At 38.9% G+C, this 15207-nt stretch overlaps 1 protein-coding gene across 9 annotated transcripts in view; it reads left to right on the top strand.

The window, feature by feature from the left end:
- The window catches only part of PHF14 (PHD finger protein 14), a 168550-nt gene that overhangs the window by 109057 nt on the left and 44286 nt on the right, over positions 1-15207 (top strand). For 7 of the 9 annotated variants that reach the window (XM_089533164.1, XM_089533162.1, XM_089533155.1 and 4 more), the window contains one exon: positions 5777-5809. The exons of the other annotated variants lie outside the window; for them this stretch is intronic. In XM_089533164.1, coding sequence (XP_089389290.1) covers positions 5777-5809 — 33 coding nt within the window. The remainder of the gene's footprint in view (positions 1-5776; positions 5810-15207) is intronic. 9 annotated transcript variants of the gene reach the window in all.

Below are 15207 nucleotides of genomic sequence, written 5' to 3'. Positions count from 1 at the left end.
AAGCATTGTGGAGTCAGGAAAAAGCCCTCTACAAGTCTCCCTTTCCTACACTTTTCTCTGAAATGCAACCCTGAGTGCCTTCAAATGGGATAGCATAGCAAATCCAATTTGCAAAAAAGGCCACAATTTTATTGTGTATATCTACCATGTAGAGTGGGCCCTTAGTGTCCATGGGGGTTTGGATGCAGGAACTCCCCCTCCCATGGATACCAAAATCCATGGATGCTCAAGTATCGTTAGTAAAATGGGAGTAAAATGGAATCTGTTATATATAATGACAAAATTAAGGTCTACTTTTTGGAACACTTCCTTTAAAAAAATATTTTCAAACCATGTATGGTTGAATCTATAGATAACGAATCCTTGGATACAGAGAGTATTTGATTATATTTGATGTGTAATCAGTGGGAACATTTACAGTGATTACTAGCTCCTGGCCAGAAAAAATTATCTCAGTCCACCTGTTATTCAAGGGCAGGAGAACAGCAGAAGGTATTAATCAAAACTATTTGCTCATTCTGCCTGCATCCACCAAAGTGGATTTATAGATAAAATGCCCAAACTCAGGAGACTCCTAATGCCCAGCCAAAGATTTACAAGGAGCTCACTTGATGTTGCATGTGTACCATTGTCCTCACCTGATATCAGTGTCTGTTTTGATAGTGTGGACTGGATTGCTACTTCAGACATCAGACTAAGAATATATGCCTATCAACAGAAAGCAAAATCAAACCTTTCAACTGGTGGCCAATCAAACTCAACAGGAAAGAACTGTAGCAACATTCTTCAAACTAAACCAAGTGGGGGGAAGAGATTAAAATGATTAGTGTGAATTTGTCAGGATTGAACCTTTTTATAAATAGACTTATTAGCCACCAGCAGAGAGTCTGCCCTTGCTAATTCTTCACTGCAGCACACCAAATAGTTGCTTTGAAAGCTTGTGGTACAGTGCATCCCTGTAGATATGGTAGATAAACACAGGCCAGTGGAAAGCCTGCAGTTCTGTTGCATTGGGTCACTCTGTTAATATTATTATCCTCTCTCTAGCTTTGTATTGGACACAAAGTGCTAGCCCCTCGCCCCACTAGACTGTGTGTAACTGTGCTTGTAGAACTACAAATGCACAAAGAACAAATCTAGAACACAAATGTTATTTTGTGTTTGTTGCTGATGCTAAAAATAAATAAATATGAAAGAATTTCCATGTTTTCTAGTGCTCACAAATGCAATTTATGTATTGCATGGATTGTTTCACAAATTCCTTGTTGTGGCACATTTAATTGTTTTACTAGTGTAGTATACTGGGATGTGGTGGCTTAGTGGTTAAGATGCCAGTTCTGACATTCGGAAGATCAGAAGGTTGGCAGTTCAAGGCCCAAGTGCCACATAATGGGGTGAGCTCCTGTCACTAGTGCCACGTCTGCCAACCTAGCAGTTCAAAAGCAAATGCAAGTAGATAAATAGGTACCACTTTGGCGAGAAGGTAACAGTGTTCGGTGCCGTCATACGGGCCTCATGACCACCAGAGCAGTCCTCGAACAACGCTGGCCCTTCAGCTTAGTAACGGAGATGAGTGCTTCCCCTTACAGTCGGTTACGACTAGACATTTATGTCAAGGGGAAACCTTTACCTTTAGTGGTTAAAGTGTTGTATAGGGATCCTGGCAGCCCAGGTAAAAGTAATAGAATCATAGAGTTGGAAGAGGGCCATCCAGTCCAACTCCCAGCCATGCAGGAACTCACAATCAAAGGACCCCTGACAGATGGCCACACAGCCTTTGTTTAAAGACCTCCAAAGAAGGAGACTCCACCACACTTTGCGGGAGTGTGTTCCACTGTTGAACAGCTCTTACTGTCAGGAAGTTCCTCCTAATATTGAGATGAAATCTCTTTTCCTGTAGCTTGCATCCATTGTTCCAGGTCCTATTCTCTGGAACACCAGAAAACAAGCTTGCTCTCTCCTCAATATGACATCCCTTCAAACATTTAAACAAGGCCCTTTGGGTTCAGCCAGTCAACCAATTACAAATTCATTTAACAGTTCCATTGTCTAAACCACATTTTACTAGCTTGTTTTCAAGAATGTCATTGGAGACCTTGTAAAAGGCCTTACTGAAATTAAGGTATGCAGTATCCACAGCATTCCCTTCATCTACCAAGGTGTTAATTTTATATTTAAAAAAGAGATTGGATTAGTCTGGTATGACTTGTTTTTCAGAAACCCATGTTGACTTTTTGTGATTATGGCATTCCCTTCTAAATGTTCACAGACTCTCTGTTTAATGATCTGCTCTAGAATATTTCCTGGTATTGATGTCAGACTAGCTGGACGATAATTGTTGGGATCCTCGTTTTCCCCCTTTTTGAAGATAGGGACAACATTTGCCCTCCTCCAGTCTGCTAGGACTTCTCATGTTTTCCAGGAGTTCTCAAAGATTATTGCCATTGGCTCTGGGATTACATTTGCCAGCTCTTTTAATACCCTTGGATGTAGTTCATCTGATCTGGGAAACTTAAATTCATTTAGATTAACAAGGTGTTCCTGTACTACCTCTTTACCTATTCTGTGCTGTATTTCCCCTGTTGTGTCCTCTGCTCCATTTTCCTCACGTTGAGCACTCTTTTCCTTTTGTGAGAAAACTGATGGGAAAAAAGGTGTTGAATAATTCTGCCTTTTCTTTGTCCCCTGTTAGCATTTCGCCATCTTCTCCACATAGTGGCCCTACCATATCCTCCTCCTTCTTTTTCTGTGAACATACGCAAAAAAGTCCTTTTTTTTATTCTTAACCTCTCTAGCAACCCTGAACTCATTCTGTGCTTTATCTTTTCTGACTTTACCCATACACGTGCTCGCTATTTGTTTGAATTCTTCTTTGTTGATTTCTCCCTTTTTCCATTTCTTATACATTCCCCATTTACAACTTAGCTCCATTGAAAGTTCTTTAGTCATCCATCCTGGTTTCTTGAGACATCTCCCATTTTTCCTTCTGACTGGAACTGTTTGAAATTGTGCCTTCAGTATCTCCCTTTTGAGAAACTCCCATCCATCCTGAACTCCCTTTTCTTTTAGTATTCCTGACCACAGGTATTTCCTTAAGTTTACTGAAATCAGATTAACTAAAATCTAGAATGCATGTCTGACTATGCCTGGCTTCTCCTTTTCACTGTATAACAAATTCCAGGAGAACATGATCACTCCCACTTAAGTATTCCACCATTTGCACCCCATTAACCAGGTCATCCCTCTAGGTTAGGATCAAATCTAAAATAGCTGACCCCCTTGTTGCCTCTTCCACCTTTTGGACAATGAAATTATCTTCCAGGCAAGTGAGGAATTTGCTAGACCTTGAGGTTTTGGCTGAATTTGACTTACAGGATAAGTTCACTGTCGCTACTACATCTCTCCTTTCTGAGTGTGTGGTCATCAGTTCTAGAAAGGCATCATCCAGTTCTGACTTGGGGGTCTGTAGTAGACTCCCACAATAACATCCCTGTTGTTTCACTCCTCTTTCATTTTTATCCAGATGCTTTCCACTTGGCTTCCAGAATATAAGTCCTGGATCTCTTCACTGGTGTAAACATCCCTGACATACAATGCTATTCCTCCTGTTCATCCACAAGATGTGCATCTAATGTGGGATGTTCTACAAGTGCTGTGTCTTAAACAGTTTTCCTGTAAAGGTGAAGTCCAAATGTTGTCAAATTTTTAAAATCATTTTATACAGTCCGCCCTTCCCATGCACGGGGGATCTGTTCCAGACCCCATCGCATGAGGAAAATAGCGTATGGTCACCCCCATAGAAAATAATGGGGCAATAATCACTATGCCACCAGGGCTCCCATTTTAGACATAAAAGATGCCTTTTTTAAAAAGCAATATCTGATGACCCACAAGACTATTCAGAAAACCAGATTTTGAGCTATAAGTTGAATGATCACGTGCACAACCAGAAATATGCAGAAATTATCAAGGAACAATGGTCATCTTCTTCCATCAACCCTAAAATACCCTCACACTCAAGACGATAAGGCCACCCATAAGAACTTGCCAGCCCATTCTACTTCCTTACAGCTGTGTGTTTTGCTGAGGACCTCTGGGGAATGAAGCATCTTACATACTTGTATGGGGAGTGCTGAGACCATAGCTCTTGATCACTAAATTATGTTGGTATGTTTAATGTAATTATTCATACTGTATTTTATCATACCACCACTACCCTCACATCATGTTGACTTGAACCACAGGTAGAAAAGTGACTGTAGAGGTGTAATATATATCATAATTTCTGACTTATGGTAACCCTAAAGTGAAGGGTGATGGATTTGGTTGGGGGGGGGGGTGTTTTTTAGGCAAGATTTGTTCAGAGGGAGTTTGCCATTGCCATCCTCTGAGGCTGAGAGAGTGTGCCTTACCCAATGGGTTTCCATGGCTGAGTGAGGATTTGTGGTCTCTCAGAGTCCTATTCCAACATTTGAAACCACTATACCACACTGGCCATTATGTATATACACTTCATAGGCTAATAAAAAAATGCTGCAAGTTTGGTGAATTGGAGCGTTGTCTTCTAATTTCATCTTTTAGAATAGTAGGTCAAATGCAGTATGAGGTATGGGTCAAACTGAGTATATGAATTAGTCACAATTAAGCCCATGGAACCTTGCATTGTGTTGGGCTATATAGAGTACTAATGTATATTAATGACCCCAAAAGTGCTGCAGTCAACAGTTTTCATGTGATATCCACTTCAAATTTTTGCTTCTCAAAATTGTAATTACAGTAGGTTATTTGGGAAACGCACAGGCCTGTACAAAAACGTTTAGGATTAGGAAAAGTGAAGGCTTAATATCTCACAAAACTACAAATCCCAGAATTCAATAGAATTGAACCATGGCAGTACAAGTGGTGTCATACTGTGTTTATTCTGCAGTGTAGATGCAGCCTTGATCCCTTGAGGTTAATTGAAACACATTTTACTTGATAAGTGGCATTGTATAGTGGTAAGAACTCTATAAATTAGTGTAAGGTAACTGACAGAGATTTCTGAGAGCACAACTCTTTCTGACGTACATAATAGATATGACCAACTTGATACTTCGGTCTTCTGTGCATTCAAGGAGTAACAGCTTGTTCTTATATTTCACTTTTCAGGTTCAGAACTGATTTTGGAGCCTAGAGACTAGTTCCAGCTAGAGAAGACCCATTAATTCACTGAGATTAAATTATTTTAATTCTCCATTCAACAATTCAGTGAACCTACAGTAACTGAGTCTACCAATTGGATTTGGGGAACATATGTTTTAAAGACCTTGGACAGTAGTGGCCTCCAGAAAAAGGAAACAAAGCACCCTTTCTCTCATAGCCAGTACTTTAGCTCTTGTCATCCTTTAGAATGATTATGACCCAAGACAGACGTCTTGTCTCCATGTGCACCAAGTCTCTGCAATAATGCCTAATTTTATTTGGTTTTGAGATGTTAGATTTTTGACAGAAATACTGTTCTCATGGATGAGGATATAATTTCTACTCAGATAGGCTGACAAAGTAATATACTCATTCTTTTGTAAATAAGTAGTAAGATTGCTACGGTATATTTGTATGCAGTACTCATTTTTTCCTATTCTTCAATCATCATCTATAGTTTTAGCATCCTAATGTTTTGTTTGCAGTTAATGAAGTATGTACTTACCTCTTTCCTGCTGACATCATTGCTTAACTGGATCTTACCCTGTGCTTTGCATTTCTACTAACTGCAAAATACCTTATGTGTTAAATATAGGGAGAAGTGGATGGAATGAAAAGCAAGTATCAGGTAACTGTTAAAACATATAAAATTAGATTTCTGTTATGCAATTTAAAATACAGTGATTGTTGACACGTACACATTTATTTTAGAATGAAAATTTCAAGGCCTTTTAAAATAATACTACTGTATATATTCATGTATAAGTCTACAAATTTTAGCCAAAAAGTTGACCAAAAAAAACCTGGGTCGACTTAACCACAGGTCAACATAAACACCATACTTTAACTCTTGTCAGAAAAGGAACAATCCTCTTCTCTGAGTCGAGTGATGAAAGGTAAGAGCTTAGTCTATCCCAGGACCTAAAAGCACCTAAAAGAAACACTGACTCTTGTTCTCCTCTCGCCACTGCGTCACCGCTTCTGATGTTTTTGATTACCTCAGTGGGAAAATAGCAACAGTGGCTGTTCTTTGGCATTTCTCTTCAAAGGAGCACCAGCCAATTTGAATCAGTCTTTGAGGGATTTGAATCAGATATTTGTTTATACTTGTCAGCTTTTCTGGCTTAAAATCAGGCAAAGTTATCACATTAAAGTTTAAGGCTGGAATCACTGCTAACATAGACGCAGGACAGATCATCCAAAAAGAACGGTCTCCTGGTGCCTAGTTTTGATCTGTGGGGAAGCCGCAGCCTCCAGAGGCGGGACTACCCCACAGACCAAAAAGAACCTGCGACATCATAATGGCACCGTGACATGCTGATGCTATGCATCCGGCATGTCATAATGGTAGCACCCGTCTGTACAGGGCGCTTCCATTTTGACGCCCCGTCATGTGCAAGGCGCGTCTAGAAGCGCCGCTCCTCGCACGCGACGAGGGCATCCTTTCCCGTCCATCTGGACTGGGCCTTCGTTGCCATTTTCTTTGCTTTGCCATTTCATCCTTTTTGATACATGTGCATTTTCTTAGCCCCACCTGTGCCTGGCCCCTCCACACATCCCACAGCCACTATTTACCATAACTCTCTCCTCATATATATAGCCTTTAGGGTTATTTTTAAAAGTTCTTTGGCATCAATTTCCTTTGCTTTGCCCTTTCTTACATGCCCCTAAGTCTTACTCCTGACTTATCCACAAGTCATATCAAAATTCATAATTTTGTCCCCCAAACCTGCCCCCAATTTATGCATGAGGTCAACTTATAGTCAAGTATATATGGTAATGATTTTGAATTATGGCAACTTGTATATGCTCTGAGAACACAAGTCCTTGAGATAATTGTGGTGCTATGCAGTGTGGAGCAAAGAGATATTTAGATTAACCTTGGGTAAAATATAAATTAGTTTTTGTTACCATCACAGTATAGTTAAGAGTTGTGGCAGAATGCCTGTGGCAAGGAAGAAAAAAATAATGCAGAGCTGAGGTGAGCACAGGTCCATATGTTCTCCACTTGAGTAAAACCGGGTAATTGTGGTTTGAGTGTATCTTTTTGTAAGAAACTATTGGACTTCAAAAAAAAGTACTGGAAATCTTTCAGATTTAGGCGCTGTTCAGACAGCCCAAAAGGGCGGGCTGCCGCAGCAGACAAACCGCGCAGCTCCTCCGCGCAGCAAAAAGAAGCCGCAAAAAGCGGCTTCTTGCGGTGCCGTTGTGACGTCGCAAGGCGCCAATGCCACCCTTGCGGCATCACAAGGGCGCTGAGAAGTGCGGATGCTAGGCATCTATCACGTCAAAATGGCGAGGGGCAAGGCGCGTCAGGAAGCACCACCCCTCACGTGTAACGACGGCACCTGATAGGGCCCGTCCGGAACGCGCCTTAGACTGCTTGAGGCAGAAAGATGATCTGATATACATATGCACCAACTGTGGTTGAATTGCTGACCTTTGATAAATCTCAAGTAAGGGTAACATCTCATTAACTTACCAGATCACATCTTCAAATTAGATAAGAGTCCCAAAGTAAATTTAAAAGGACAATCTCCATTTCGTTAACCAGACACAGTTCCTTGCACCCAGAAAGTGGATAGTTTTGTCTCTGTGTAGCCTATATTATCAAGGGGCTAAGTCATAATTGTGACATCGCTGAAACACCAAAATGTTTTAGCATTATCAAATGACACTGCTGGCAATAGTGCTCCATATCACTTATTCTGAGCTTAAGATCAGAATAGATTTACACTTGAGAAGGAAGTTGCCTATACACCAAATGTCTTTACACTTGTCTGGAGAAATGTCATCCCCTATTGGTTACATAGATCATAGAGTCATAGGGGGTGGAAGAAGAATTTGAGGTCATTTAATCCAGTGCTGCCTTTGGCTACTCATCCCTGGAAAGTTTCAGAAAAGAAAGAAACAATTGTACCTGTCACACTAGGAAAAACTAGTTGCTGTTTCCCCACATCAGTTACCCTAAGAACCACTGATTTGGTCCTTTTTCTGCTCTGCTGGTAAGTCCAGGTAAAGAAGAGCCCATCCACATGCAGTATTCCTTCAGTTAAGACAATTAAGATGTTTCACCAGATGTTCAGTCAATTTGCTTCATCCATTGTATTTAGTCCCACTATCTAAAACAACAGATAACATATTCACTCCATCTCCTGCATGTCCTGACTTTCACATATTTAAAGACCACTATGATATCTTCCAGTGTCACTTCTCCAGACTAAACCAAGCTCTTTTAACTATTTTCACAAAATTGTTAAATTTCATTGTTAGGTGAAACCTTTATTTGCTATTCAGAACAAGCATTAGCCCAGCTTACCCAACTGGATGCCTTCCAAATTTTTAGGACAATTCCAATCAGTTCAGGCACTATGATCAGTTATCAGGGATGTTGGGGGCTGTAATCAAAATTATCTGAATTAGACTTGAATTAAAATGGCTTTAATGAGCACTCTGGCTTTGGCTAGTTCTACATAATGATACCTTCAACCTACATGTATTCACACCAATAGAAAGTATTGTGCATTCCATTTGTAGAGAGATTTAATATAGCCAAAATTTCCACTGACTGTGGGTCTGACATCCCACTAATACTTCCATGAGCTAAGCCACTATCTAGAAGGTTGATGTATGTCTTGGTCTGCCAAGAATAGTTGATAGTTCTTAAAATCTTTAGTACTGTGATATTGTGCAAGAAAACAAGAAAGGGATCCTCTCATTGGAAAAAAACCCTATGTAAAATTGTTACATACAAAAACTTCCATACAATATGGAAGAATACTATCTCTTGAGTAATATTTTGCTTGAGTAATTAAAGCTAATTCAATCCATGGATACAGAATCCGTGGATATGAAGAGCCAACTGTAAAAGTAATGGTAGAATTTTTAAATAATAATCAGTGTCCAAGAATTGTTATCTCCCTACTAAGTGAGCTAACAAAGTGCAAGTCCCATGGACCACTGAAGAACTCCACAATTAAAATAACTGGTACTACTATCTAAATACCACACATTTTGTGTATTAAACGCCATTTTGCTGTCCACGAACAAAGTTTTTGCCTCATTTGGAAAAGAACAAGTTCCTTACAAAATAAAGAGAACAAAATACTGCACATTACAGAAAGATATTGGCTGAATAGTTGTCAAGTGCATATTACAATTCCCTTCAAATAGAGTAGTTAGAGAAATGAATTGGCATACTTTCCCATTTCTGTTAATTGAGTAAAGTAGAGAAAAGAGCTTGATGAGTAACCAGCACCATAAAGTGAATGCCAAATAAAACCAATGGGAAAATTATTATTGCACTTGATTCACAACTTTAAAAGATAAGCTTCTCATAACATTATTTCACACTAGAAAAATCGAGGAGTATTTTGAAGACAAAGCATCAGAACTAAAAAGTTTTTATTTCTACTTTTTCCTAAATTCTTCAAGGGAGGAGTTATGGATTTCCCCAAATGGAATTTAAAGTTAGGAAAAGAAATGGAGGTTGAAATGAACGTGAAAAAAATGAAAGTGATCTTCAAATCACTTTTGGCCAACCCATTAAATATGTGGTCTGAAACTTTGTACAAAGTCTTCTTGTTTTGAAAATGAACATCATGAGAATCCCAAAATCATGTCTGCAGGTTCATTTCATCTTCGTGAGTCTCTTCTAAGCCCTGTAGCATAACTAGCAGCTTCTTCCTCAGCTGCAGAGAATATAAATGTCACATAACATTCAAATTTGAAGACACAGAGTTAGAATATTGTAGACATTGAGCAGGTCTGATGTTGGCATACACATCCTTTAAGCCTGACCATCTGGCATTTTGCAGCTTACAGCTGCAGTTTGAATTTCTCATAGTTCTTCTGAGCAAAGCTACATTGGAGACAAATGAAACTCACAGGTCCAGATTGCACTATTGCCTACTGTTGGGTAAACCAGTTGGGATTGACTGTTGTAGAAAAGGGCTCACCAGAGAGCACTTTGCCCACAAACTACTCTTGCGTTCAGGTTGCATTGAGCTGGATGCTTAGAAAACTCAAAATGGATAGAGATGTTTTTACTTCAGATTTCTAGCCAGCAGATCCTTGTCCTCCGTGTATGAGATTGCTTTTGTCTTCAGGCCCAATCAGGGTGTATGGATTAGTTCTGACTTCCTTATCCAAATTTTCATTGTTAGTACTTAACGAAGCCAGTGTGGTATAGTGGTTTGAGAGTTGGACTATAGCTCTGAAACCAGGGTTCAGTCCCCACTCAGCCATGAGGACCCACTGGATGATCGTGGGCAAGTCACACACTCTCATATGGCTGAGAAGGACCAGGACCGTGGTGACCACACGGCCCACTCCCAAAGTGGGCCATGGCCGCAGGTCTCAAGCTACACCACCAGGCTGAAGTGGGTTTAAGCCTACTCCTTTTTGCTCCAACCCAAAGTACCAGAGTACAGCATTAGAGCGGGTTGGGGGCATGTGTCATCTAAATGCCACACCCAGAGTGGCTTCTTTTGGCCTGTGTGTTTCGGGCCTCAGACTCAAGAAGCTCTGTGATAGATTCACCTTAAGGTCACCATAAGTCAGAAACAATTTGAAGACACGCAACTATTATACTAGCTCTGCTACTACTATACCAGCTCTACTACTACAGAGCACAAAATTCACTTTTCTAGAGATTTTATTTTATACTCATCTGTCTTAGATTGCTTTGGAAGATGTGTACCATATGCAGACAGCAGTCATTCTTTGCTATGGTCCTATTGTTAAAGAGGCCAGTTTTCTCTTGATGGCAACACCTTTATTGCTTTTCATTTATTAAGACTGATAGCTAGAAAATGTGTTTCGATCCAGTTCTTTAATGTAATGGACTTGTAAGATTCTTTAGACTACATGCATTCAAATTAGTGTACTAATAATTAAGGTCTCATGCTGACAACAGAATTATAAGCAAATTGTAGTTCACCATTACTCCTTTCTATTAACATCCTGTGATTGCAAAGTTTGGTTATTATTTACTTAATTACAAGAACCCATATTGACTTTAATAGAATAAGACTATTGGAAAAATAGATATGGCTCTTTCTCTTAAAACCTTCCCCATAAACTGTTAATAGGTACAGAACTTTGTACTTGCTAGTACACACACACCCTTAATTGTTGTTTCAAATAAACACTTTTTGTCAAGTGAAGTGCTTGAGAAAAGAAAGGCTAGAGATGAATGTGTGAGGTGCTAGGGGTTTGAAAAACGTAACCCACAGAAAACATGCTATGAGCAATTATCCATCAGTCTTCAAAAATGATAGATTTTCAAACAACATTTGCATTCATGCATGCTTCAAGGGTCAGTAAAGAAAAGAAGATGTGTATGCTTTTGTTTTGTTTTGTTTTGTTTTATATGACATCATTTGCTAGTCGTAGTGATTCACTGCCTTTTGTCAGGTATCTAAAACATGACTAAGTGTGAAAGAAAATAATAGAGAACATCAGTAAAAATTACTGAGTATTGAACAGCAGCAGTATTGATTGTTGAAATCCCAGTAGAGGCAACATTCTTCCATGGGCTGTCTAACCCACAGCAAGATGTCTGAAAGTGACAGTGGTTGCATCTGAACTGCTAAATTAATCCGATTTGACACCACTTTAACTGCCATGGCTCAATACTCTGGTGCCACAACAAACTACATTTCCCAGAATTCCATAACATTGAACCATGGTAGTTAGTGATGTCAAACTAGATTATTTTGGCGGTGCAGGTGCAGCCAACAGATTGGAGTTGGAAGTGAAGATGGCTTTAACATCTTCTCACAATCATTTTTAATAATGATTTCTGTTTGGATGGTGGACTATGTAGTGCCTTAAAGCTGATTCCTATCCTTTTACCATAATTGTTGTTTAGTTCTTCTTATTTCTTCACATGATCCTCTTGATCTGTGTAGCAGAGCATGTTAGGAAGGAGATTGTAGCACATAAAACAGGAATGACAGAATAGTTTACATTCAGAGCAATAAGAACTGGGATTCTATTGTTTCAGGTAGCTTCTGATGACTTTATGCTAATCTCGTTCATTGAATATTATCTAGGGATTAGATACAAGAAGAGTCCAGAGATGCCACTTATTAATTGAAGATATTATACTAATGGTTGTAATAAAAATGTTCATTCATATATTACACTCCTAGTAAATATAATGAGCATATATCTGACTACCTACATGCCATATATCTGACTACCTACATGCGAAAACTATGCCATATAATTGTAAATATAATATATGCCATATAATTATAAAAATGTAACTTCTGCTAAGAAGAATTACTAGTAACATATAATTTAATCAAGACTTTAAGTGGAAACAGTGTAGGAAACAAAGCAGGTGATCCCCTTACTTTTTATGGTAGTAAATTGCGTGTACACTTAAGTAAATGGTTATACTTTTGAAGTCTAGTGTTCCCTTCTTTGAAAAGCTTTAGAGATGATCTAGCAGTTGATTTAAATGTTCAGGTATTGACTGTTGCATGTAGTAAGCTTAGTTTTTCAAACAGTAATTTATTTTACACAGGAGTTATCTCCTATCACAAAGTGGTACATTGCTCGTTGTTGTTGTTGTTGTTGTTGTTATTCTTGTTAGCTGCTCTTGAATCAGCCCTGACTCCTGACAACCCTGTGGATGAATCATCTCCAAGACCTCTTGTCCTCGACTGCTCTACTAGGTCCTGTAAATTCAGGCCCATGACCTCTCTGATTGAGTCTATCCATCTAGCATATGGTCTTCCTCTCTTTCTACTACCTTCTGTCTTTCATAGCGTTACTGCCTGTTCTAATGATTAAGCTTCAGTTAGTGCAAAATATGGCAGCCAGATTGGTCACCGGTTCATCAAGGTTCAACCATATTACACCTATCTTAAAAGATCTTCACTGGCTCCCTATTTGCTTCTGGGCACAGTACAAGGTGTTGGTTATTACATATAAAGCCCTACATGGCTTGGGCCCGAGTTACTTACAGGACCGCATCTCCCTATATAATCCGCCCCACACTCTTACAACATTGGGTAAGAACCTATTGGAAATAGCAGCCTTTAAATATGTTGCTACTTTGCAAAGAGCATTCTCATCAACGGCTCCAAGACTTTGGAATAGTCTTCCTGAGGAGATCCACTCGGCAGCCTCGCTAGAAACATTTAGAAAAGCAGTTAAAACTGAGCTTTTTAGCCGAGCATACCCCACCTGATATGAATACTCCCCTGATATGATATGAATGATATGCCCCTGTCTGTGTATGATCCCTGTCTTGCTTGTTGATGCTATTGTCTGATGTTGGATATTTTATTGTTTTTAGCTGCTTTTAATTGAATTTTTATGTAAGCACTGTGTGCTATTATTTAGTCTGTAACCCCGTTTTGATCCACCGGGAGAGGTGGGGAAACATAAATATATTTTATTATTATGATTTTTGTCTGGTTCTTTCATGGCTGCCATACTGATTCTTATCCTCTTCCTTCTTTCTTGATTGCAGTGTCCATTCTGACCAATGTTTCATCCAAGCTATGGGCAATCTTTAACTATTACAATTTCCTCGTTGTTTAGATTGAATTATGTAAATCTTCCGTGGACATTATTTTTGTTTTCTTTTGTTCAGGGATAATCCTGCCTTTGCACTTTCTTCTTTGACCTTAATTAGTAATTGTTTCTGTCATGTGCACATCTTAGTTTGCTGATGTTCCTTCCTCCTATCTTCAGTCCTCCTTCTTGGGAGTCTAGACCTGTTCTTTGTATGATATTTTCTGCATACAAATTGAACAAGTAGGGTAACAGAATACAACCTTCCCTGACCCTTCACAAATTGGGGACCACTCTGTTTCTTCATATTCTGTTCTAACAGTAGCCTCTTGTCCTAAGTAGAGATTTCTCATCTGCACAGTCAGGTGTAGTAGAACTCCTATGTCTTTAAGAACCATCCATAGTTTATTACAATCTGTGCAATCAAAAGCTTTCATATAATCAATAAAGCACATGTTTCCCCCCCTGGAATTCCTTGGTGCACTCCATTGACTATCATATGTTTGCAGTGTTTGCTAAAGCGTCTTCCATTCCTGAACCCATTTACACCTCTTGTTTCTCTCTCCAAATATGGCTGGCTTGTACTTTGCAGAATTTTGAGCACAATTTTGTTTCCTTGAGAAATTAGCGCTCTGATAACCTTTTGGCTGAAGAGCAGGGTATAAATAAATAAATAAATAAAAATTAAAAATGCTATGGCCCTATAGTTGCTGCAGTTTTTTGTGTCTCTTGTTTTGTGATGAGGGTGTGTATTGATCGTTTCCAGTGATATTAGTTAAATTTTATTTTGTGAGTTTTGTTTTGTTGGTCCACTGGTTGGGGCCCCTAGTATCTGTGCAAATGTGCCTCTTAGCTTTAGTCTTATTTGAATGTTAGACTGGACACCGTAAACCATGTTGTACTTTTCTGTAAGAGGGATGGAATAGTAGTATTAAATTCTTGATGAGATACCTCATATATGTCAGTTCATGAACCTGACACTGTTGTAGGAGATATTAATCATATGTCTAATTTTAACATTTTCATCTTAATGATCTGTCACTTGTTAAAGCATACTATGAATATTTTTTGTACTTCATTGGCCAGTAAAGGGAAAATTTATTTTTCATATAGCACTAAGCACATCATCTATTTATCTGTGCAAAACATGACTTTTCATAATGATGCTAGATACTAGCAGCAGCAGTTGTTGTTGTTGTTAAGTTTAAACATTGCATTTGGGAGTGATGACTAGGGTGAACAACATTTAATATCTTCTTTGCAAAAGACATCTGAAGATTTTTGGGTTATACTCTCAGCTAGTATTGGTGGACAGAAGGAAGAGAATCCCAATTGTATGAGTTCTAGTATTCTTCCTCCTAAAAGTTTCTTCTTTTAAAAAATTGCTTCCACATATAGTTAACATGTGGATATAATTTTAAGTACATTATAATTAATTCTCCCAAGAGATTGCACAAATATTTTGTGATTTTGTAGCTGGCTTTAAAAATA

The sequence above is a fragment of the Sceloporus occidentalis genome, unplaced genomic scaffold (assembly GCF_023333645.1).
Source record: "Sceloporus occidentalis isolate IW3139 unplaced genomic scaffold, rSceOcc1.0.p SCAF_7, whole genome shotgun sequence".
NCBI classification, from domain to species: domain Eukaryota; kingdom Metazoa; phylum Chordata; class Lepidosauria; order Squamata; family Phrynosomatidae; genus Sceloporus; species Sceloporus occidentalis.
Note: the sequence above shows the minus strand (reverse complement) of the source record. Positions and strands in the feature narration are given on the sequence as shown.